Source organism: Anabrus simplex, chromosome 4, assembly GCF_040414725.1.
Source record: "Anabrus simplex isolate iqAnaSimp1 chromosome 4, ASM4041472v1, whole genome shotgun sequence".
NCBI classification, from domain to species: Eukaryota; Metazoa; Arthropoda; class Insecta; order Orthoptera; family Tettigoniidae; genus Anabrus; species Anabrus simplex.
This window is the reverse complement of record NC_090268.1, coordinates 39,454,191-39,481,414: the sequence shown is the minus strand read 5'-3', so window position 1 is coordinate 39,481,414 and position 27,224 is coordinate 39,454,191. Positions and strand designations below refer to the sequence as shown.

The 27,224-nt window shown below is 39.4% G+C and overlaps 1 protein-coding gene across 2 annotated transcripts in view; it reads right to left on the bottom strand.

The window, feature by feature from the left end:
* The window catches only part of Flo1 (flotillin-1), a 149,554-nt gene that overhangs the window by 12,711 nt on the left and 109,619 nt on the right, over window positions 1–27,224 (bottom strand). For both annotated transcript variants that reach the window (XM_067145044.2, XM_067145045.2), the window contains one exon: window positions 16,096–16,260. In XM_067145044.2, the coding sequence (XP_067001145.1) occupies window positions 16,096–16,260 (165 nt within the window). The remainder of the gene's footprint in view (window positions 1–16,095; window positions 16,261–27,224) is intronic.

Here is a 27,224-nt window from a genome sequence, read left to right as displayed (position 1 = left end):
TACTATAATAAATGCCCATGCTCCCACTAATGATAAAAATAACTCCTCAAAAGACCAGGAGGAAACAGGAGAATTTTGGGACCTATTGGACCAGACCATAGATAACATCCCCAAACACCATATAAAATTATTAATAGGCGACTTCAACGCTCAACTAGGCAGAGAAAGAAAATACCGTGACATCATCGGAAAATGGCCAGCACACAAGAAAACAAATAAAAATGGAGAGAGACTAGTTGACCTGTGTAGAAACCATAATTTAATCTCAAAATCTACATGTTTTAAGAGGAAACCTCAAAAACTCAAAACATGGAAACACCCTGACTACACTAAAGGAGAATGGCAACTGGACCACGTCTGCATGGACAAATACCACCACAAAGAGATCTATAACGTCAAAGTCCTCCGAGGAATAGACACAGGTTCAGATCACTACGTAGTTAAAATTAAAATTAAACTCACTCCCCAGAGGAGACAACAAAAGCAAGCCGTTAAAACTAAAAGAAAAATAGATCCTACCCAGCTAATCAACAACAAAAATTACCAGAAAGCAACTGAAAAAATAAAAATCACAGACAAACTTGAAGACTTAGTACACAACCTTAAACAAATTGCAGAAGACCTAGCTCCAATTAAACCACGTAAAAAACACCAATGGTGGAACAGTGAATGTGATGAAACAGTGGAGAAAAGACATCAGGCATGGCTATTACATCAGTCCCAAAAGACAGAAATATCCTATCAAAAGCTAGTAAAACAGAGAAAAGAAACTACCCAAGTCTTAAGAAGAATAAAAAGACAACATCATAAGGACACACTGCAATTAATTGAAGAACAGTTCAGTAAAACTAAATCAAGGGACTACTACAAAACCTTCAGAAAGCAGCTCCAAAAATATGAACCCCCAACCCTACTGATGAAGGATGAAGATGGTAAGCTGGCCCATAACAATAAAGACAATGCAGAAATTCTGGCTGAACATTTCAACAAGCTTTTAAATTGTGAGGAACCTACAGAACTCCTTCATTTGGACACCAACACCCCGATAAAAACATCACCAGAAAACATCAATCCCCCCACAATAAAGGAAGTCTACCAAGCTCTGAATAAATTAAAAAACTACAAAGCGCCAGGAGAAGATCAGACCTTTGCGGAAATCTGGAAATATGCAGGAACCTCAGCAAAAGTTGCCCTCCATCAACAACTTGTCTCTATCTGGATTAAAGAAGAACTACCAGAACACTGGACAACAGCCCTCATTCATCCTCTGCACAAAAAAGGGGACAAAACCGACCCTAATAACTACAGGGGAATCTCGCTCCTAGACATAACATACAAAATATTTTCAATAATCATCCTTAATAGGATAAGTTTACAACTTGAGAAAGAACTAGGAGAATATCAAGGAGGTTTCAGACCCTGGAGGAGCTGTCCTGATCAGATCATGAGTCTTAAGTTGATAATGGACTATAACAGGAGAAGAAACAGAGATATGGTGATAACATTTGTAGATTTCAAGAAAGCTTATGATTGCATCCATAGAGAATCTCTGTTTAAAATTTTAAGACACCTTGGACTACACCCCAAATTAATAAACATGATAAAATTGACTCTCACCAATACCAAGTCAAAAGTGAAGTTTAGGGGTGAAACATCAGAGACATTTGAAATTAAAACTGGACTACGGCAGGGAGATGGGCTCTCACCACTATTATTTAACTGTGCTCTAGAAATGGTAATGAGGGAATGGTTTAGAAAATGTCCCCCCAAAATAAAGATTGGCCGAAAAATCAAAACAAATTGCCTGGGTTTTGCTGACGATTTAGCATTACTAGCAGTGGACATAAAAGAAGCAAAAACCCAGATATCAGAACTTCAAAACATTGCAAATAAAATTGGCCTCAAAATATCATTTGAAAAAACAGAAATTATGCCCCAAAAACCAACACAGCTAAAAGAAGTCATCATAAATGGTAATAAAATCAAAATAGTAACTCAGTTTAAATATCTTGGAGAAGTAATAACACATAACTTAAATGAAAAAATCTCAATCCAAGTAAGAACAAATAGATTAGCTAAAGCACAAAAATTAACATGGGATATCTACAAAAAGAAATGTCTATCAATAAATACAAAAATAAAACACTACAACACAGTTATAAAACCGGAAGCTACATATGCAGCAGAAACACTCTTTTACCTGAATAAACAATCAAAGACTGACAGACTTCAGAAAATTGAAAGGAGGATTGGAAGAACCTGTATCAACAAAAAATATCAGAAAGATGGACAGTGGCGGTTAATACCTAACAAAGTCGTGTACAAAGAGCTAGAACCCATTACAGATACTATGCGTAAGAGGAGACTGGGATTCTTTGGACATATCATGAGGATGCAGGACTCGAGACTTCTGAAACAACTAGTACAACACAATCTCGTCTCAAAAAATACCACAACAGGATGTAAATGGATCAGAGAAGTAAGAGAGGATCTGAAGGAAATAGGCCTTACAACAGAAGACACCAAAAATAAGATAAAATTGAATACAAAACTCAAGAATACAAACCTCCGCTTTACCCTTACACAAAACAAACCAACAACACGCACATTTTCAACTGAGGAAAGAGCACGAAGATCGGAGCGTCTGAAGAAGTACTGGGAGGACCGCAAAGCCCGAACAATCCCTTCAAAGAGACCTGAACGACGGACTGACTAAAGTGATCCTATGTGGTCATAAAAGAAGAAGAAGAAGAAGAAGAAGAAATAGTATTATAATTCCGTGCCCGGTTAGCTTCCGTGGGGGTCACGCACTGAACTGAGTAAGTGTTTGGCATAACTTCACGGAAGACACTGGGGCGGGGGGCCTCAACCCCGACACGGCGCGTCCCATATGGCTGATAGGGAATGTTCCTGTAGATATGCAGGACAGGTGTGAATAAGGCTTAGCCAAATAAACACCCGCGGATCAACTGAGGCAAAAAGGTCTGCAGTCAACGGTCCTGATGGCGGATGAGGATATTTCCCAACGGCTGAGAGGGCGGAAGAACTGGCTCTACGGCTAACAACCGTAGTTCTAACCACGGACAGAGTAATCTGTCCCACCAAGCATTACCATAAGGTAACATTATGCATGATGGAAACACTTTCAAGGAAAACTACCCCAGGTGGTACCCAGCAATGGAAATCCACCGTCGCACCAGGCAGCGCAAACAAGCCTTCGGATTCTGGGGAGCTTGTACCAACATGCAAGATGGAGTCGGAGCCATCTGGTAGCCAGACTGATGACGTACTAACGACAAACACGACTAACCTAAAACAAAATCTAAGGACAAAGAAACATCACTATTTTGGAACTATCAACATACAGACTCTACTTAGGACGGGGAAATTAAAACGGACTTTGGATGAAATGGAAAATCAGAATATTCTAATACTAGCAGTGCAAGAGACGCGTTTTACTGATATTAATACGTTTGATTCAGAAAATTATAGAATCTTTAAGGGTAAACCTGGACGAAAAATTGGAAGAAATCTCCAGCAACTTGGCACAGCATTTTGTGTAAACAAAAGGGTTATTGACTCCGTAACGGACTTCTCTTCTCCTTCTGATAGACTCTCCACTCTAACACTGAAATGTGCAAACAAGAGATACACACTATTCAATGCACACGCCCCCATAAATGAAGACAACAGAAACAATCCTGATAAGGTGAAAATATTCTGGGATCAATTGGAGAATGAATTGCTAAAGACGCCAAGCAATCATGTCAAAATTCTGATGGGTGACTTCAACGCGCAGGTTGCGAAAGAACGTCAGTTCCGAAAAATAGTAGGTGGTTATCCAGCTCACACCAGAACAAATACGAATGGGAAGAGACTTATTGACTTATGTGAGACATTCGATCTTAAATTAATGTCCACGTACTTCAAAAGACTGCCAAGGAAAAAGAAAACGTGGTGCGCTCCACGGAAAGACCTAGGTGAATATCAACTGGACCATGTTGCAATTTCAAGGAGAAACACTAAAGAAATTATGAATGTGGTAGTACGGAAAGGAGCCAATCTTGACTCTGATCACTTCTTGACCCGCATAAAATTCAAGCCGTTACCGCTAAACAAGAAGAGACTCTCTCCGAATGCGTCAATAAAAGTAAACCATGAAAAACTTCAAGAAAACAGAAACGACTTTCAAAGACGTATGCGGGAGAAGAAAATGGAGACTTGTGAGGATATTCGAGAGAATATGGCTAATATAGCTAAGGATGTTGCACCATTGCGACGAACTCGCAGACACCGATGGTGGACTACAGACTGTGATGTAGCAATTGATAGGAGAGCTGCAGCCTATAAAGCATGGTACGCAGATAAAACAGAAGATAAATTTGAGACATACAAGGAGGTACGCAAACAGACAGCAAAGATCCTCCGGCAAGCCAAAAGGAATCAAATATCTGAAGAAATTCGAAGTATTGACACAGAATTTAAGAAGAACAATACTAGAATCTTTTATAGGACCTTTAAAGAGCACATACATGGATATCAACCATCTACCATGGGATTTCGAAGGGAAGATGGAAAATTGGCAGTGAATAAGAATGAAAATTGTGAGATATTAGCTACATATTTTGAGAAATTGTTGAACTGTGAAAAACCTAAAAATAAATGGCCAAAAGAGGATCCAAAGCAACGGAATGAAAACTCAATACCCACTGACGAAAAAGAACTCCGTGAAATAATTACAGACTTAAAGAACAACAAAGCTGCAGGGGAAGACTCTGTCACAGCAGAGATGCTGAAAAGTGGTGGAGAAATCGCAATAACAATTTTAAGGCGAGAAATGGAAAAAATATGGGAAATGGAGGTAATCCCTGAAGATTGGAAAAATGCTATCATTCATCCTCTACACAAAAAAGGTGATAGAGCAGATCCTAACAACTACCGCAGCATTTCCATCACATCTGTAACTTATAAGACACTCTCTAAAGCACTACAGAGGAGACTTGTGGAACAAGTGGATCATCAACTAGGCGAGTATCAAGCGGGATTTAGGAAGGGAAGATCGTGCGTTGATCAAATCTGGAGTCTGAAACGTGTACTAGAGAATCATCTCTCAAAGGATCTGGTAGTCGTTTTTGTAGACTTTAAAAAGGCGTATGATTCAGTCGACAGGGAAGTGCTATTCAATATATTAGTGGAATTTGGAATTGACGCCAAAACAACAGCAATTATTAAGCAGACTTTAACTGGGACACATTCGAAAGTTAAGTTCATGGGAGAGAACTCCAAACAGTTCGAAATTAAAACAGGAGTCAGGCAGGGTGATGGATTGTCACCAATTCTTTTCAACTGTGTGTTGGAGAAGATTATCCGGGAGTGGGAAAAAGAACTGGACAGAAAAGGATTACTTAACCAAGTATACATTGGAGGGTCAAAAAGTGGTGTCATGATTAATTGCCTTGCCTTTGCTGATGACGTTGCGCTGCTATCTAGGAATACTGACACAGCAATAGAACAGCTGAATGTACTAAAACTACAAGCAGAAAAAGCAGGACTACAGATTTCTTTCGAAAAAACTAAATATATAACAAACATCAAAACAGCCCCTCGGTACCAGAAGACAGAACACGGTAAAATAGAAAGAGTTGATAGCTTTAAGTATTTGGGTGAAATAGTGCAATTGAAAACAAATGAAAGAGAAGCAAACAACACCAGACAGGAGAAAATGGCTGCGGCTTTTCGTAGGACATATCCTATATACAAGAAGAAAACCATCTCCAGACGAGCTAAACTAAGGCACTACAATACAGTGATTAAAACAGAATGTCTGTATGCTAGTGAGTGCCTCCAAATGACAGGAAAAGCGGGACTGAGAGAAGCTGAGAAATTTGAAAGAAAGATCCTTCGCAAAATAATGGGTCCAAAGATTGTGGATGGACAGTATAGGCTGCGAGGAAGGGAAGAACTTTACCGAGACAATGAAAGGCTAACTGAGTGCATGAGAAAACGGAGACTTAAATTCTATGGGCATTTATTTAGAATGGATGAGAAGAGACTAACGAAAAGGATTTTCACAATACTAGACAGCAGACCTAAAGTGTCGGACAAATGGTTCAGGGAGGTGAGAAAGGATCTCAGACAGGTAGGACTAAATTCGGAAGACATCTCAAACCGAACAAAGTTTAGGTCAGTGATCGACAGATTTCAGGGATTCCATGACAAACCAAAACTTAACTGTGGGTGGACGGACGAAAGAAGACAGGCTGCCAGAGAGAGGATGCTGAAGTTCTGGGCTGTGAGGAAGGCTTCCAGAAACATGTAATTGTTATCTAACGTGGTCTCTAATGGCCGTAAACGAATATATATATATAAAAATAGTATTATAATTATTACAATTATATATAATAATTATTATATTAAATATAACCATTTTGATAGTGTTACGAGATAAAAAATTAACACTTCTTATATGATTTCTAGTTTTAACTCCATAGTGTTAAAATACTGCTCTGAATTTGAGATAAGACTATAAAATGCTAAATGTGCAACATGCAAGAATCAAACACACTCACTTTTTGGCTGCATTAAAATGTAAAGCTTTGGGAGGTGAATGTCACAGGAACTCTGTGCTTTTCAAACAATTGGTGTAATAAGCAATAGAGTAAATGATGTCACATTTTTTACATGCTCCCTTCACTCTCCAAAAGTCAATCTTGTACATGAACACTACATGCATTTTCACAAAGTATTTTGTAATTGTGAAGCTAGCCTCTACGTTACAGTCACCAGAGATTAAGATAAGCGTCTTGGTGTTGGGCTTTAAGTCTGGTATTAATTTCTTGATATCTTTACTTAGGGCCCCAAAGCCTGATAAAGAAAGGTACCGATATGCATCACTTTGAAAGATGCCAAGCCTCATGTAAAGTGCACCGACAATGAAATTGAAGGTACCATACCATGGAGAGTCACATTAAGCAGACATCAATCACCCATAGTCTCCCACTGTCATTCTCAACCTATAGTCACCTATCGATTTCAAGTGTAATTGGATGACAATGGGTAAGACTATCGAGGTTAAGGTAGCCTGTCACACCACCCACTGCACCACAGCCAGACAAATCAAATGTGGTTATCAATTAGTTTCTTGTTGCCTTTAAATCAAACAAGTGGCCTCCATGACTGCGCTGAAGGCCACATCATCCAGTTTGGTTGGTTTTATACTCTAACTACTAATGAGATCCTGAATCGATGCCATGTTAGGTAGCTACTGTCCAGGTGGGAAAACAAGGGTCTCTAAGGTTTTAGGTTGATTGCAGTAATTTGGTGATCACACAGTGTAACTTTTATACCTTCCAAAGCCTATCAAGTCTACTATCTTGTAGGCAGGTGAGTAGTCAAGGGTAAGTGCTCAATCACATGAATACTACAGGTTTTTAATTATCTGACTTTCTAAAATGATCACCTCTGAAAATGCTGAAGTCATCCTCAGCATATGACTTGGTTGCAAGCAAGAAAGGGCCCAGGGTAACGCTTGGCATATTCACCCCCTGGTAACTACGAATTATGGAATTCAATAAACCAATAATTATTGTTGAACAGGATATATTACTAAATAAATCATTAACCAAGATATTACAGTAAATATCTCAAATTTAAATAACTTAAAATGGGATAAGCAGTAATATAAAACAGAACACAACATACTCATAACCTATTTCACAGCCAAACAGATGTTAACTTTATATGGTTTGGTAACATCTAATCAAGCAACAAAATTAGCAAAAAGAGGTATAAAGCTTGATCTGACAGTATGTGTTACTGTGATGTTCATACTGGTAAAAATGTAAAAATAATAGGATTATTTATAATATGCAATACCTATATAGATGGGAATAGTTACAATTTAAATTAGCATTCTCAAGGCTTCTACAGCATACTTTCGATCATCTGATACTATACACAGGTTGGTAAACACATTTTGAGGTATGTTATGTACATACTAGACATCAACACTAATCATCAGAGCATTTATTATCAATCAATTTAAAGTCATCATCATTGGTGATTTGGACCTATGTTGATAAGCATCAGCGCTTTTTGCAAATTCTGCCAACAGTCTAAAAGCAAACTGCCAAGAATTCTACGTAAACCCTTCATCTGAAATGCCTCCAGCTTACTCAGGTCTGTAGCTAACAATGTGCAGGTTTTGGAACCACACAGAAGAATTGAAGAGCTGCATCATTATAAATCCTAATTTTGGTTTTCAGGCTGACAGTTTTTATTTCCCACAATCACCACTTTAAGCTGGTAAATGCAGCTTGGGCACTGCCAATCACAGCAGCGATATTACTTGAGGCTGCCACCTTTGAGACAGATCAGGAAACCCAAATATTTGAAAACAGATTTACTGTTTAGAGTCAGTTGTACGTTACTTTCATCTGTATAGATCACTGTCTTTTTTGCATTTTATATTATAGCTCAATCGTTGTGCACTGTTGGTAGTATCTTCCAGCAGTGTCTGAAATGATGCCTCTGTGTTTTTTTCCATTACAACTATGACATCAGCATAATTAGCATCTTTGAACATATCCCATTTGCGCCGCATGCAATTCCTGTTCTATTTTTCATTACTTCTTCCCATAATTCAATCTATCACAACGTTGAAGAACATGGGATGCATCCTTGTCGCACTCCACAAAAGTTTACAAAATACTCTGTGGTGCTTTTGTCAATTTTTTACTCTGCAAACAATACCATCATATTAGGCATGGATGGTATTTACTATTTTGTCTTTTTTGGTCAGGCAGAATGGCTCAGACGGTTGAGGCGCTGGCCTTCTGACCCCAACTTGGCAGGTTCGATCCTGGCTCAGTCCGGTGGTATTTGAAGGCGCTCAAATACATCAGCCTCATGCCAGTACATTTACTGGCACGTAAAAGAACTCCTGAGGGACTAAATTCCGGCACCTCGGCGTCTCCGAAAACCATAAAAGTAGTTAGTGCGACACAAATCAGATATTATTACTATTATTATTATTACTATTATTATTATTATTATTATTATTATTATTATTATTATTATTATTATTATTATTTTGTTTGGTACGCCAATTGTTCCAACATCAAATTCCAGTGAATGCTATCAAAAGAGACTTTAAAATCTGTAAATACTGCTACTGCTCTTTTGTTACATCTGATGCACTCATCTAGGACTGTCGATCCAAGAAGCCACATTGTTCTCTGCTAGGCTCCTCAAGCATTGGCTGCAAATGAGATCTCAATATCTGAGCCATGACCTTGTCCACAACCGAGAGTAAGCTGACGGCTATGTGATTTTCACACCTTGGTGTTTTTTTTTGTGGGGGGGGGGGGGGTCTCCTTTCCAGAAGAGTGGGACCATATTTGCTAGTTTGCAATCTGATGGTACCTTTCCTTTAAACCAAACTATGGTGAACAGCTTGTATAACACATCTACAACTGCAGTGGTTCCTACCTTGATAGCTTTAACTGTGAACATTATGTGGCCTCGTCGTTCTTTAGTGTCTTTATAGCTTGTCTTATTTCCACCTTAGATGGGGCATCTGTGATGACCAGATCTGATGGTGGCCGTTTACTGTCCAGAGTCAGATTTAGCGGGGTAGCAGTTTCACAAGTTAGCAAGGAGTTCAAGTAATTCTTCCAGCATTTGAGTTCCTCCTCCTTTTATAATTTAACAGTCTGTCTACTTTCATTTCAAACGCTGGTATTAATACATTTATGCTTACCTTTGAGCATTTTCAGAGTTATGAATAAAGTTCTTTGATCACCAAATCCTGCAGCTTTCTACATACCAGCAGCTGTGTTGTCCCAGTATGCTGCTTTTCTCTCTTGCTTCAGCCTTGTTTGGATCTGTTTGGTTAGTTCTTTTGCCAATGTCTGATTGTTATGTTTGGTCTGGTTTAGTTTTTTGTATTAAGTCTATTATTTAAAGATAAAAATTTCATTGTTCCGTATTGAAATTATTGATGTTAAAAATTAAATAACTGGAGGTTCAACCTATTCAATACTCAAAAGAAAGAAACGTAGCAATCACATTTCTATTTAAATGGGACCGGTTTCGACCTTAGTCTAGGTCATCATCAGCCATAAAAAACATGTAAAATGTTTAAGAATGTTGGAGGTCAGTTTTTCACTGTTAGGCACAAAGACACGACATCACATTCTGTTCTGCACAAAGTCACAACATTAACAATCAACTTGCGAAGATCAAAAAGGCTTGAATTCGCAGACGAACAGATCTGTAGATGAAAGCCGCCAGCGCCCGGTGACTACGTGGCACACTCACGGTCACGCGCTGCGGCCAAACACCAAAGCAGAGTGGAGAACGTTTCGAAGGTCCAGAACCTGTCACGGCTGCGGGAAGCCAAGTACGTATATAAAAATGTACGATGCCAATTATATACGTACTTGGCTTCCCGCAGCCGTGACAGGTTCTGGACCTTCGAAACGTTCTCCACTCTGCTTTGGTGTTTGGCCGCAGCGCGTGACCGTGAGTGTGCCACGTAGTCACCGGGCGCTGGCGGCTTTCATCTACAGATCTGTTCGTCTGCGAATTCAAGCCTTTTTGATCTTCGCAAGTTGATTGTTAATGTTGTGACTTTGTGCAGAACAGAATGTGATGTCGTGTCTTTGTGCCTAACAGTGAAAAACTGACCTCCAACATTCTTAAACATTTTACATGTTTTTTATGGCTGATGATGACCTAGACTAAGGTCGAAACCGGTCCCATTTAAATAGAAATGTGATTGCTACGTTTCTTTCTTTTGAGTATTGAATAGGTTGAACCTCCAGTTATTTAATTTTTAACATTAAGTCTATTATGTCGAAAATCCTTTCTGCTGGTGCTTCGTTTCAATTTTTGGGCAAATGGTTGCTACTGTGTCATTCACGCCATCTGTAATTTAATTCCATAACTCCTCCACTTTTCTAAGTGGAAAATGGTTAGACAATTTGATCTGGAAATCCAATTGATATTGCTGTGGCATCAGTAAATGCAGCCGATATTGGGATTCATTTCATGGTTTTCAGTTTCATATGAACCATGTATTTCAGCAAGCGAACCTTACATATACAGGGTGGGCGAGAAGTATCGAACTATTTAGTATCAAATGTAATTTAGGTTATGTTTCTTACCTATTAAGTGTCCAATGTATCTGTATGTTCCCCATCATGATGCAGACACAGTTCTGTACATCTCCATGTTCTTCTTGACATATTTCTGACCATGTCCGGTGTTATAGTGCAAAATGCATCCTCAACAGCAACGCGCAGTTCTTCGTTTGTAGCATAACGACATGCGGAAACATGTGCCTTAATGACTCCCCATAACGAGTTGTCAGGTGTGGTGAGGTCAGGACTTCTTGATGGCCATTTCAAGAGAGATGGTGTTGCTAGTGAACCATGACTTATACACCAACCTGGGAAATGTTTGTTTAGGTACTTGCAGACTGCGAGAGCGTAGTGAGCAAGCACGTCATGCTGCAACCATATGCGTTCTGTGAGGCCCCTTTCCTCAAGCTGGGGTATTAACCATGTTTGTAACATATGTAAATAATTTGCACCATTGACAGTCCCTTCAAAAAAGTACGGTCCAAGCAGATGTGTGATGTCATCGCTGCCCATATTATTACGTAAGGCAGGTTCCTTTCCAACTCAGCTCTGTAATGAGGATTATCTTTGGACCACACAACATTTCTAGCATGTGAGCTGCGCTAAATAGCACATTCATCTGAAAACATAACCTTGGGAATTTGCAGTTGGGAATTTAGTTAACAAAGCAAGACATGGTAAAACACGTTTATTCCAGTTTCTATCTGATAACTCTTTTACGAACGTCGGTCGAAAAGGTTGGAAATTAAGGTCTTTTTTTAATGTAATCTTGCACTGTTGTCCTCGGAATACAGAGTTTTGAAGCATGTTTATGCATCGACTTCATAGGAGATTGTTCAATTGAAGCACAGACTCCAGCACTGTTTCTTCTTGTATCTTCTTCCTTTTACTCCGCGGCCTGTCTTTAACACTGCCCGAGGCAAAAGCACGTCTGTCCCAATTGATAAGTGTTGCTTTTCGTGGTGGAGCCTTATTAAATCTTTCCTGGAATCTGTCTCATTGTCCACCCTGTGTTTTGTCGTTTGTGCACCCACACGCTTGACACTAACCACTCCTCAATAGTATAACCCTTACCACTCACATCTGCCGTGGCTTCACACTACTAACACTCGACTGCGACAGTATGTATTCCAACACTTTATTCAAAGAATTAATAAGAAGTAATATAGCTACCAATCCATAAATAACATACATGATATAGCTACCAACCTGCATAAATAGCACAGCATAAATAACATTTGAAACTAAACAGTTACAGGAGTACAGGGACTTCTCGCCCACCCTGTAGAACTACATGTCTCTTACTGGTACCCCTCTCATTGCTTGCAAATTCTTCTCTCACCAACATGGATAGTCCCTCTTTTTCAATTCTACCTTGTCTCTAGAATAAACACTGCAGTTCCATGAGAAAATGTATGCATCTATGATATTGTAGAGCACTCAAGTCACCACAAACGAGAATCACAGCCAACTTCTCTAACAGATGTTACAGTACCCAAAACATAGTCAAAGAATACTAGGCCCTTAGCTTTATTACAAACTATCCACTTCAGGTCCATATTGATATGATAATCTAAGAATCAAAAAATTGTTTAACCACCTGGTAGCAAGCAGGCTACAACTCACCACTACTATACCAGATCAAGGACGGAAAACACAGGCACAGACCCACACTTTCAAGCAGAAGCATGGAAGAGACCATCTTTTTACCAGGTGTACGCATATGTTTTTGACGGTTTTTGTGGTGAAGACAACACGTAATTTTCAAGGGAAATTCATTTTTTGTTTATTCAAAATATTGGCCATCGGCTTCTACACACTTCGCCCATCTTTCAGGCAAGTTATGAATGCTATGCCAGAAAATCTGCTTGTCTTTTGCGGCAAACCATTTGTCAAGCTGTTTTCCAAGTTCCTCAAAATTGTTGCAGTGCTGCTCTGCAAGCGCATGAGCCATTGATGCGAAGAAGTGATAGATGGCACCAGGTCGGGAGTACGGTGGGTGCAGAAGGATGTCCCAGCCAAGCAATTTCAAGGTGTCTTTCACTGATTTTGCTGCAAGACGGCACATTGTCGTGTAACAAAATCACTTCGCCATATCTTCTGGCCCATTCCGGTCGTCTTTCAATCAATGCGTGATTTAAATTAATTATTTGTTGGCAATAGCGTTGTGCATTAATAGTTTTGCCAGGCTTCAAGAGTTCATAATACACAATACTTGCTCCCACCAGACACAAAGCATAGTCTCCTTGCCGAAGCAATTGTCGAAACCATGTCTCACATGTTCTAATCGATGGAGCATGTTCACCATAGATTTCTACCAGCAAACGATGATTTTCCACAGCCTTTTTCTTTTGATTAAAAAAGAAAACCAATGCATGCTGCAAATGTTCTTTTTTAGGCACAAACGTAGACACGATCACTGAACAATACAACACAGATGCTAGTGTTTGGCAAACTCAACTTGTGTGTGTTGGTAGGTTAATGTCAGACAAACAAACAGAAATGTGTCAAATTCATACGCTGCCTACTGTTTGCTGGCACTATCTCTTAATGAAACCGGAAAAGACTTATGCATACCCCCAGTAATTGGAAGCTGAACAAAGTTTTAATAGCATTTTGGTTTACGATAAGTTTTTAATCGTACATTTTAAACATTCCTCCCCACTCCTTCTAACCCCTCCCCACCACCATCGTCCTTCCCCTATTAGATAAAGTTATAAGTTTCTTATGAGAAGAGATCAAGGCTATTATGAGAACAATATATTGTGTATACATTCATCTTTTTGTACTAAACATTAATGAATGTAGCCGATGATGTCTGCGTAGTGGACGAAACATGTACTACGAATGATTTTATAAAATTGCCAAAGGCAAATAAAGGTATCAATTACATCGTTAAACAATTCTTTCATTTTGTAGAGGATTCTGCACAGAATTCAAAAGCAGTGGTTGAGGTAGTCTACAGAGACCTCATCATAATCCCATTCATGTGAGATTTGAGTTGTTTTTGTTGTGCCAGAAACTTACCCCTCCAATGACAATGGATGCAACAAGATGGAGCTTCAGCTCATACTGCAGGGAAGTCAATTACCCTTCTAAAACAACACTTTGGACACTGCCTAATTTCTCATAGAACTCCATTCCCATACCCTTCTCAGGATCTCATGGCCCTAGATGCCTACATATGGGGCACCTTGAAAGAGTCTGTTTTCAAGACAGATGACCCATCTACAAATATTCCTGAATTAAATGAGAAGATAACATCATTTATGTTCTTACAGCAACCTTTGTTCATCAACATGTTCAGACACATTTCGAACACAAACTGTACCAACACAATGAAATAACATTTCATTGTCATTTGTGTTGCTGCATACAATGTGCATGTATTAAATGATGTAATTCCACTCCTTTCCTTAAAGTTCAACTCAAACAACATCATCCTTTCTTCACTTACAGCTCCCTGTACTCTCAACACTGCTCCCTAGTTCACCCTGTTTCCCTGAATATACCTGTCTATAACCCTTCAAAATATACCCCGACACATATTTGCTCCCGCAGTTGAGTACAGATCCCTATCTCCTACCCACCGATTAGAACCTACAAATCTGACTCCCAGTTTCCCACATTCATCATCATCATCATCATCATCATCATCATCATTGGTGGTGTTGACCATCTCCAGTTGCCCGGGTGTGGCGTACGAGTCCCCTCCATCTTTGTCTGTCCATGAACCAGTGATCTTTTGTAATTTTCTCCCAATCTTGTCTCCTCTGCTCAACATCTTTCTTCACCAGATCGGTCCATTTTCCTCTGGGTCTGCCCACTGGTCTCTTTCCTTTTACTTCTCTTGTACCGAGCTCGATAGCTGCAGTCGCTTAAGTGCGGTCAGTATCCAGTATTCGGGAGATAGTAGGTTCAAACCCCACTGTCGGCAGCCCTGAAAATGGTTTTCCGTGGTTTCCCATTTTCACACCAGGCAAATGCTGGGGCTGTACCTTAATTAAGGCCACGGCCGCTTCCTTCCCACTTCTAGCCCTTCCCTGTCCCATCGTCGCCATAAGACCTATCTGTGTCGGTGCGACGTAAAGCAAAAAAAAAACTTCTCTTGTATATTCTCTTCTTGCAGCCCTGCTTGCACTCATCCTTCTTACATGGCCAAACCACTTCAGTCTTCCCAGATTTGCATTCCATATTCTATTTAAACCTCCAATCACCCTCCAGTCAGTATCCCATCGATAATCTCCGGTCCACTGAACTTATCTCGTGCTGTCAAAACCAGATCCCACACATCCCCTACTATGTTGGTAAGTATTCCTGCCTCCCGCTTCCCTGACATTGGTGCCAATGTGAAAAATTACCACCTTCTCCTTACCTTCCTACCCTTCTACTTTCCTCAACATTTGCCTTAACCTAATTCCTGGATAACACACTACCTTGGTTCCCTTTCCTCCACATACTTTTGCCACTTCTAACAATAAAGTTCTCCATGACCACCAGCCTCAATCCTACCAGCCTCATTACATTCCTTCCCCTCCTGGTCTCTCTTATCTTCCCTGACAGGTGCAGAACCTACTCCCTTCTCTCTCTCTCTCTCTCTCTCTCTCTCTCTCTCTCTCTCTCTCAATCCTGTTCCACCTTAAAAGAGAGATAATATTAAGATGGCTTTGAAGAATGTTCACTATACTAGAGAAGAGTCACATAACTCTTTTGAGGTGAACAGTCTAAATAATATTGGCACACCGACAGTTCAAAGTGCTCTGAAAGAAAAGGCTGCTTTCATTAGTCTGATACACCATGAACAGTCCCAGTTTGTACGATCATATAATCACATAACCCTTAGTGGAAAGGATCTAACTAATTTTTTATGCTGATGAGCTAACAGACATGTAGGCACTAACAAGGTAAGTTTAAATTTACAATAAAGGGCAGGTTGTTGTGGAACACTCACCTTGACAATGTCCACACCTGTCAGATTCTTGACAACTTCAGGCACCTTGCTGACTATATTAAACACTTCAGTTGTTAGTTTAGCAGCTCCAACATCTCCTGTTCCACTCGATACCATTGTAATCTTCTTGGCCTGAGACAACGGAGCTGCCACTTCAGCTGCCACCTGAGTAACCACAATACATTAGTTTGCAATTTATTATTATCATCATCATCTTTATCTTTAATTTATCAACACACCATATTGTGAAGAACATATTAGAAAGACAAAATGTCATAAGAAACCAACAGAGATCATAAACCTACAGAAACAGTTATCAGGAATATTTTTATTAATGGTAAGAATGTTATTTGTTTAATGTTTGTTCAACAGGTCTATCTATGGATTTTAAGGTATACTGGAATCCCAGAATATTTTTTCCACTGGAGTTCTTTAAGAATTGTTGCATTTAAACACCCTCTAATACCACTGACCTCAGCTAGGATTGAGTCCGGTGTCTTGGGAGCAGAAAGACAAAAACCAACCAACAGTGCCGCTGACATGTTGTGGTAAGACAGTTAGTAAATTTTTGGTACTTGGTGCATTCCTTTGGAGTGTATATCCTCCTTACTCAAGCCATCAATTTTACTTAACCCTCTTAGTGCCACAGTCACCGTTAGCGATCCTCAAAAAATGAATGAAACTTGCCAGAGTCGCTCTGAGAGATGCTTTCTTCCTTTCTTTATTGTTTGATACGCTTCTAGATCGAAAATGGTGCCTAATTTTGGCACGACCATTAAAGAGAGTTCAAACTACCATATTCTGGCAACATTCTCCTGTTTTCTGTCTATCGATAATCTCGAGCGATGTTTTAAGTTCCTCGACTTGTTTACGTGCGACTCGTAAAAACAGGGCTCGAAATGTAAGAAGATTTGTGTAAGAGAGGAGGAAATTAGAGAACTAATGAGTCCAGGAACTGTTGTGGAGCCTGTGCAGGACTGTCCTGGTCAACATTCCTTTCTTCCCAGTCACTATTAGTATCGGCATCAACACTATCATGTGCTTGGTTATGTACAGTAACATTCCGCGCAGGTATTCATCGTCCGAGTTGAAATCGGTACTTGATTCGTCACCAAGATCGGAATCACAGTCCACGAAGTCTGAAAGGTCACCAATTTACTCACAGGTCATCAGCTACACAGCTGTTTATTTTCACTGTCATCATTTAATTTTTACTTCTGGGATTGCCATTGTTGGTGTATTTTTCAATATGCTAGATTTTAGAATTTTGGACTTTTGATACCCCTGCAGATATTTTTAGAACAAACAAAATGTGTTTCTTGGTTCTTGTATTACGTATGTGTGCCCTCCAGTGTTCGTTTTTACTTTATTTGTAAGCGTGAGGTAATAGGAATTACCAAATTTTACAACAGTTATTTTCCTTAAAAAATCATTTTTACTAATTAATTAATTCATAATGTGAGGAATAAATTTCATCATGATCTGAATCTGAATTTAGATGACATTGTTTTGCACACTCTGATTAAGTTTCGCTTCCATATCTTTAAAAAACAGAGGAGTTACATTTTTTTTCCAAAAGCATACATTTTCCATTAAAACACCCTGGCACTTTTAGACCTCACCTTTACAGTTTCGCCTGGCACTAAAAGAGTTAACGGCAATATTCATTGACTCCATTTAAGATTTGAACACAAACTTTCTGCAGCAGCTGATTTTATTCAACTATGTTTCATTATGTTTGTTTTACATTTATTCATGATGGGACCATTCAGCAAATTAGATAAAATAACTCAGACACATTTTAGAGTTCTAATTTTGTTATTTTGAACTGTGATCCATTTTTAAATTTCTCTTGACTTCACTCCTTTCTGTATAATTGCTCCTTTCTCTTCCCCTTGATTTTCCTCTAAAGTTTGATTCTTGAACATACAGTAGAAAATACCATTTCTCTCCGATTCCAATCACTTCATAATCTCGAAGAGCTTCAACCGGTCAATGTTATGCAATTTGCAATTCCTTCTCAGATCTACAAATGCAATTTATACACAGCAAATATGAAATGAATTTTCTTCAAACAGAAGTATATTTTAACCTTAATTAATCATTCTGGTCTGGGCCTGAACATCCCTAACAAACTTTCTGGACTGGGCATTTTTGAGGATTTAAAAAAAACTCTGTAGTTATAGGAGATATTTGCACGATTCCTTTTTCTTCGTGGTTGTTTGATCAACTAGTTTTGAAAAATGTTGTTGATTTCAAGTCAGCTTTCTCTTGAGATTTTAAAATTATATATTATTCTATGTTTTGCAAATGAAGAAATGTCTGACGGATTACTTTTTTTTGCTATTTGTTTTACGTCACACCGACATACATAGGTCTTATTGCGGCGATGGGATAGGAAAGGCCTAGGAAGTGGAAGGAAGCGGCTGTGGCCTCAATTAAGGTACAGCCCCGGCATTTGCCTGGTGTGAAAATGGGAAATCACGGAAAACCATCTTCAGGGCTCTTGACAGTGGGGCTCAAACCCACTATCTCCCGATTACTGGATACTGGCCGCACTTAAGCGACTGCAGCTATCGAGCTCAGTTGCCGGATTACTAAGCAAGTACAGTTTTCTGAAAAACTGTTATATTTACCTTACTTTGATAATGTAAAATGTGCATTACAATTACAGAACAACAATAATAATGAAAATGATATAAAAATATCAATTGTTCAAGATAATAGTAATAACAATAATGATAATGGGAGCTCTTATGAAATTTTATTTATATACTTTATGCGACTAGAGTGGCTCGGGATGCGATGTTAGCGAAGATACTCAGAGTGAAGATGATATTGAGGATACGTAATTGTAATTTTATGCACAAATGGAAATATTATTGACATCCGAATATGAATTTGAAACATCTTGCATTTCATTATGATTAGAATTTGTTTTACAGCCCACCGCATGTTCCCGTCATTTCATATTTCTGTGAATACATATGAATATTTACATATTAGTACAGTTTTCTGTTTGTTTGTTTTTTTCCTAGATATGAGGGATAGCAATTACATAAAATATCTAAAATATCACTTTCATCAAGCACTTGTTTGCTGCGAGAATCTATGTTTTAGACTACATTGAGTGATATCTACTAATGCACACTCATCAATAATGCAGTAAATTCTCTGACTTAGACAAATAATACTGTCATCTGTTGAAATACTCTCATAACTAATACATCAAGAAACACAATGATTTTTAATGAAATGTCAAACCTTACTATGGACTGTGCTTGCAGTTAGACCGCAAATAATTAAAACAGCCACTCATTACATTTTTCATTTTCAGTATTTATTTCACCCAGTGTCCAGACTTTATCAGTGAAGAATTTTTCTTTTCATCAACTGACGCCTTGAGCAGACCCCTTGGTGCTATTCGACAGGAGTAGGCTATGTGCCAGCACCAGGTTTCACCCTCTCCCTTCCTACTATCATATTTTGTGAAATCTGAAGCCATCTATTTTCAGTTTTGTCTCAGTTAACTCATAACCATCAGGCTCTTCAGTGTGCCAAAAAATTATTTTCAGTAATAAATTTATAAACTACCTGAAAGAAAAAAAAAATGATAACAGTGTTATACTTGAAAAAAGAAACAACTTAATTAAAAGAGAATGACATATTTCGTTCTTGAAAGGACATCATCAGATTCTATCAAATTACACTCAAATATTTAGAAATGTATAAACATTTATGTTTATTTCCGTTTAAATACTGAGGATCTTGAGCCCGTCTGGTGGCCATGATCGTTAAGACTCTGACACCGTGGTTAGCCAGTTTGTGAGTCCCGTTGGTACAAAAAAATTTCACCATCACAATGTTGGCCGGCAGGGTAGGGGAGGTGGTGGTATTCAATTTCTAATCACTAGATTGCGTGCCAAAAGCCTGGATTAAATTCCAAACCTCTCCGCAGTGCTCATATGGAGTGAGAGCATATGATGATGTTGATGGCAATTCGTCCGTCGGACGGAGACGTTAAGCCTTGGGCAGACCCCTTGGTGCTATTCGACAGGAGTAGGCTATGTGCCGGCACCGGGTTTCACCCTCTCCCTTCCTACTATCATGTATCATGTCATTCATTTCATCTCGTTAACACCTCTGATGAGGTTGACATCAGGAAGGGCATCCGGTCATAAAAACCCGCCATGAGAGATTCATCTCACCTCATACCAAACCCCATAGAGGAACAGGACAAGGGTTGGACCAACTGAGGATCTTGAAATCTGGAAATGAGGACCTCTTTTCTTTCCATTCTAGTGTAGAATGTGAGATGTTGAAAAACCGCTACTCCGTCATTGGCGCAAGTCCAGCTGGTTAGCCAGTCTGTTGATCTTCCACCAAGCCACATACCCCACCCTAGCTAGGTCAATGACATGCTGTATTTTATTTTTAGGTGTTTTTACTTTTAGCGCTCCCATTGTTGTTGTTGTTGATATTATTATTATTATTATTATTATTATTATTATTATTGTCGTCAAAGTGATAAGGCCAGCGAATATTTGTGCGTGCTTATATTGAAGCTTTCATTAGGCAATTACTAATATATTTGATTAGAATGTGAGTATAAGTGATGATTTATTACCTTCACTCCTGATTATAAGTTTCATAATTACACTAGAGTCCCGTTAATCCAAAACCCCGTTAATCCAAAAGTCCGGTTAATCTGAACTGAAATATTCATTTTTTTAAAATACCTCCTTATTGAAATGAAAAAACATATTATAGAATGAAGATTTACTTGCATTTTATTAGTCATAATTTACTAGAATAACTTAATGTAAACATAATTACAGATCATAAACCATCAATCACTAGTCGTTTATCTTTACAAAGTCTGTTAGTTTCTTTTGCCGTAGCGAATGGAACCTACTTGAAGATGCAGCGTTAAACCAGCGTCTCATAAACATCACATCAGTGGGTGTAGCAGCAGAGTGTTGCTCGACGTAGCGCACGGCAAGTTCTAAGGTGGCCGCGGCATCTGAATGTGACACTAGTTGTTCATTGTGGTCTTCTTCGTCGTCACTCTGTTCCTCATCAACTCCAGGTTCTATATCCACCATAGCTACAATTTCTTGGTCTGTTTATAATTGTTGACAGTCAGCTTCCATCCACTCGCTAATGTCATTTTCACTGTCATTTTCTCCTCTACGAGTTCTGAACTAGTCTACTGTAATTTTGTACAGTAACTGCTAAAGAATGGACATTTCAAATTACAGTATGTACTGTACTGTATTGTAGAAACTATCTTCCCCAAACGGTTGAGGCGCTGGCCTTCTGACCCCAACTTGGCAGGTTCGATCCTGGCTCAGTCCGGTGGTATTTGAAGGTGCTAAAATACGTCAGCCTCGTGTAAGTACATTTACAGCACGTAAAAAAACTCCTGCGGGAGAAAATCCTGGCACCTAGGCATCTCTGGAAACTGTAAAAGTAGTTAGCGGGACATAAAAACAATAACATTATTATTAGAAAATATTTTCCGGTTAATCCGATAATTTTGTAATCCGAACAGACTCCGGTCTCAATTAGTTCGGATTAACTTAACTCTACTGTATATTCGGTGGTTTCTGTGTCAAGAAATTAAAGATACATATTAGAGTAAACTGAATTACAGGTTATATAAGATTACTTCAAAGAACATAAGACATCAAAGGCAAGACCCATCGCCAACATCTAAGTCATGGCCAGTTAGACTCCTGCGCTGACATGATGCCCGAGACAGGAATTCTATTTGACGATGAGGATGTATCTCGTACATCAATGGAAAGCACCCAGAATTCTGGAAATGAGCTTGATGTAAATCAGCAAATAATGGAATTTCAACAGAAGGAAGAGGAGCATCTCGAGATCGCAAGAGAATTGCTAAAAAGTATCATGACAATTCCTTTGAAGAATCTGAAGAAGGAAATTCGGAACGACCTGGCAAAACTGGAGGAAGCTCTACATGCGGGAGCAACTTGCAGAATGTCTTGGAAGAAAACAAGGGAGCAATTAGAGCAAAAATCAAGAACTGTAAAGGAGCTGGACCTGACTAAAACATCAATATCAATGACAACCAAGAAGAAAGATGAGATGGAACGGAAAAAAGCCCCCCCCCCACCAAAGAGAAAAAGAAGAAGAACAATTAGATAAAAAATACGCAACCAGAAACCGATAGAAATGATCATGACGCAGCCACAGAAAGTGGAAAGAAGAGGAAACAAGATCACCCCAAACCACGCAGCCGTTCAGAAGCTGTCCTCATCACACCAATGAATGGTAAGACTTATGCGGATGTTTTGAGAGACGTTCGGAGTAAAGTGAAGCCAGAAGAAAGCAGGACAGATATTCGGTCAATTCGTAAAACAAGAGTGGGCGCTGTTCTTTTGGAATTTAAGAAAACCACGCAAAATGAGAACAGGAATATGTTTAATAAATCTTTGAAAGATGTTGTTGGACAAGACGGTGAAGTGAAAGTTCTGATCCCCCGAACAACACTTGAAATTCGGGATATGGATGGTGCTACCACTGCTGTGGATGTAGATGATGCTGTAAGGTGGGATTTGGGGAACTTCAATGGTGAGATAAAAATTATAGTCACAAAGTCGAACAGCAAGGGGCAGAAACTCGCCAGAGTAGAGCTGGAAGACAAAGCGGCTATGAAACTTCTGGAAGCTGGTCTAATCAAACTAGGACGGCTCTACTGCAGGATACAAAAAAGAATTGTAGTACCCCGTTGCTTTCCATGTCTTTCTTATAGACATCATGCGCGCATCTGAAAAGGCCCAGACAGAAGTAAGCTTTGTTTCACGTAGGGAGAAACTGGACAAAAGGCAGCAGGCTGCAAAGCAAATCCGCAATGTATAATTTGTACAGATAGGGCCACAGAAGAGAATAAACAAAATCACGTACCTGGCTCAGGTGCCTGCGTTGTATTTCGTCAAGCTCTTGAGGAGGTTAAACTCAAAAACAAATGATACAAATTAATCAAGCAAATGTGCACAGAAGTCAGACAACAAACGACCTTTTGACTCAGCTGACCTTTGAGGAAGGAGCAGATCTACTATTACTTAGTGAACAGTATCATAACAGGGATCACCCAGGATGGTTCACAGACAACCTTGGGACAGCTGCAATTTGGATACCAGATCTGAGACGGATTTGTTTGGGTCCTGATTGGCAGAATACCATTTGTGAGTTGTTACTTCACTCCGAATGAGTCTGTGAGTGACTTTCAGACAAAACTGGATGGCTTTGAAGATGCACTACAGGGAACGAGTGCTTGCTGGAGATCTCAACGCCCAAGCGTTAGAATGGGGCATGCCACATACGGAGTCCAGAGGACGACGCATAATGGAGTTGGCTGCTAGGACAGGTTTGATAGTCACTAACGTCGGAAACGTGCCAACCTTCTGACAACCAGGCTGTAGGGGAACAATACCTGACGTTACACTTGCATCAGAAGACATTTCATCAAGTATCACTGAATGGCGAGTGACGGAGGACAGGAAGTGATCACCAATACATCATTTTTTATGTGCTCTAAGAAGAACCGCAGCTAAGGACTATGTCGCGCAATTTACCGAACCAACAATGGAATACAGCCGGTATAGACAAAGAGAAATTTCTTGATACACTACATAGAGAAATGGAGGACATACCTAGAAAATGCTCTGGTTATACAGGAAATGAAATGGCTAACATAAGTGTCAAACTCACCGTGCAGCTCCTTCAACAAGCTTGTGACGCATCTATGACTAGAAGGAAACCGCGAAACAGTAAACGTACAGCGTACTGGTCGACTGAAGAAATTGCGGAGTTGAGGAAACGTTGTCTACGACTGAGGCGCAGAGCACAGAGAGCTAGAGGTAGCCAGGAAGATGTCTCACTCATGACAGAATATAAATCAGCAAGGAAAGAACTTCGAGATACAATCAAGAGAAGTAAAACTGACAGATGGTGGGCAATGGCTAAGGAAGTAGATTACGACCCATGGGGATTGATTGGGCTATAAGGTCATCTTGAAGAAACTTGGGGCGCTATCAAATCCAACCATGGATATGCAAACCATGAAAGAAATAGTAGATAATTTGTTCCCTGATGATCCAGAGAGGATTGCTGATGAAGATGTAAGGCAACCAAAACCGCTTTTCACCACAGAAGAACTACAAAGAGCCATTACTTCTCTCAGAAATGAGAAAGCCCCAGGGACAGACGGTATACCAGCTGAAGTACTGAAGATAATGGCAGAATTCTGTCCACAGTTGCTGCTGGAAATGTACAACAATTGTCTCATGGCAGGTATTTTTAGCAATCGATGGAAAAAAGGCACGGTTAGTTTTGATCAGCAAAGGGAAGTCCGGGGGGTATAGACCTCATCAAGGGTTATGAATTTCATGTTGTTGGTCCGTATTGAACTGAGAATAACATATGAATTATAACACAGTAGAGGTTTCCACCTATTCAATACTAAGATTTATTTTACAATATTTAAATTACATGGGACTAGTTTCAACCCTCCTCGGGGTCATCAGCCATATTAAAGCATACACAATTTATGGCGAAATCCTAAAACGTGTTGTTTAACGGTAAGAATCTTATGGATATATAATTTACAATGTGAAGTGTGGTTGAAATGTTGTAAATGAAAATGAGAGATATTACATGTGATACAAGTGAGAAATAGTTAATACAAGTAAATAATACATACTAAGAAGTCTGGAACAAAAGTACAAATAAGGTGCTCTGTGTTGTAAAAATTATACACTCATGGAATTCAGTAGGTCCTCGTAATAAAGAACACAATGTAAAATGACACATATAAAAATATATACAAGTATGTACAAAGTCTGGGGAGTAAATGTGATACTCTTTAGATGCAGAGTCGACTTTACACTGATCAGCTTAAGCAGAGAAATTTGGCAGCTGGTGTATTAAGTGACCAAGTCGTGTTGATGGGTAGCATTGTTGATTGTTGGAGTTGTGCAACAATCAATTATGTATTATTTACTTGTATTAACTATTTCTCACTTGTATCACATGTAATATCTCTCATTTTCATTTACAACATTTCAACCACACTTCACATTGTAAATTATATATCCATAAGATTCTTACCATTAAATAACATGTTTTAGGATTTCGCCATAAATTGTGTATGCTTTAATATGGCTGATGATGACCCCGAGGAGGGTTGAAACTAGTCCCATGTAATTTAAATATTGTAAAATACATCTTAGTATTGAATAGGTATGCTTGATACTGCAGGAAAAGGTTTAGAGAAGCTCCTACAGCCAAGAATACTCTCAGCAGTTCAGCAAGCTGGGGACTTGTCACCTTGTCAGCAATGGCTTTCGGAGAGGACATTCGACAGTTTATGCAGTACTAGAAATAGTGAACACTGTCAAAAGAGCACAAACGGGCAATCAATATTCTCGTAAAGTGGCGCTTCTTGTGACCCTGGATGTGAAGCATGCTTTTAACTCAGCAAGATGGACGGACATGCTGGAAGCACTTCAAGAAACATTCAAGCTTCCAGAGTATCTCATGAGAATATTGAAAGACTATTTGAAGGATCACTTACTGCTGTATAATACAGAGGGTGGACAAAAGACTGAACGGATTACAGCTGGTGCAGCACAAGGATCCATTCTTGGCCCAGACCTTTGGAATATTACTTATGATGGTTTACTGCGACTAGAGATGCCTGAAGATACAACACTTATAGGTTATGCTGACGATGTGGCTGTTTTGATAGTGACCCGTGATCTGGAATTGGCGCAACTTAAACTGAATCAAGTGATGCGATGGGTAAAGGGATGGATGAATAATCACAGACTAACGCTTGTTGGTCATAAAACGTGAATTGTTTTTTTCACAAGAAAAAAATTGAGACCATTGTGTCGTTTCAAGTTGGAGAGAGAGCCATTGAGACAACTAAGAGTGTGAAATATTTAGGCATTACGCTTGATACCAAACTCACATTCTGGCATCATATCCGGAGGGTGACAGAAAAGGCAGCGAAATATATGACCAAACTTAGTAGACTGACTGGCAGTATCAAAGGCCCGAGATCCAGCAAACGACGACTTCTGATGTCAACAATCCAATCAGTACTTCTGTATGGCTCCCAGGTATGGGCTGAATCACTGAAGATAGGAAAGTATAGGAGAATGATGGCTGCGGTACAACGAAGAGCAGCGCTGCGAATAGCAAGTGCATATCGTACGGTATCTGAACCTGCAATCCTCACCATAGCTGGAGTAGCACCTATTGACTTACTTGCTTCTGAACGACAAGAAATCTGGAGTACTCAAGGAGAACTCGGACAGAAACGCGTAAAGAAGTTAGCCCGTAGCCATCGAATGGAGCGCTGGAAACAGAGACCAGAAAGTGATCCTAGAGGGAAATGGATAAAGCGAATAATGCCATGTTTAAAGGATTGGACTGAACGGATTCACGGTGAGGTAAATTACTATATTACTCAGCTTTTCACAGGGCATGGATACTTCTGTAAATTTTTGCACAAATTGAACATAGCCAGCAGTCCAAAATGCATTTTCTGTCGTGAAATAGATGACGTCCTACATACTTTCTTCATGTGTGATCATTGGTTGGCAGAAAGAAGTATTGTGAAAGCTGAACTCGAAGTATTGACGCCAGATAATATTGTGCTTGTGATGCTGAGAAATCAGGAATCTTGGGATAGGGTGACAGAATATGTGGAAAGTATTCTGCGCCAGAAGAAGAGGGATCTGGATGAATGAAGGAAAAAGTCTGAATGACTAACAGCACGACACTACCCTGAAGTAATGCGAGAGCGGTTTCGGGGTAGAAACAAACATCGTGGGAAAATGGGTGTGTGGTTTTTTGTGGGTAAGAATCCCACACTCCCTCGCAAAAAAAAAAAAAATTATTATCGTGATCACCATCATCAATTATTATCATTATTATTATTATTATTATTTAGTGTTAGTGTTGTTTAGGGGAACACTAAATATAAAATACATAAAAGTAAAATAGAGTGTGTCATTGACCTACCCACGACGGGGGGGCACGCGGCATGGTGGAAGGTCAATTGACTGGCTAGCCAGCTAGATTCGTGCCAA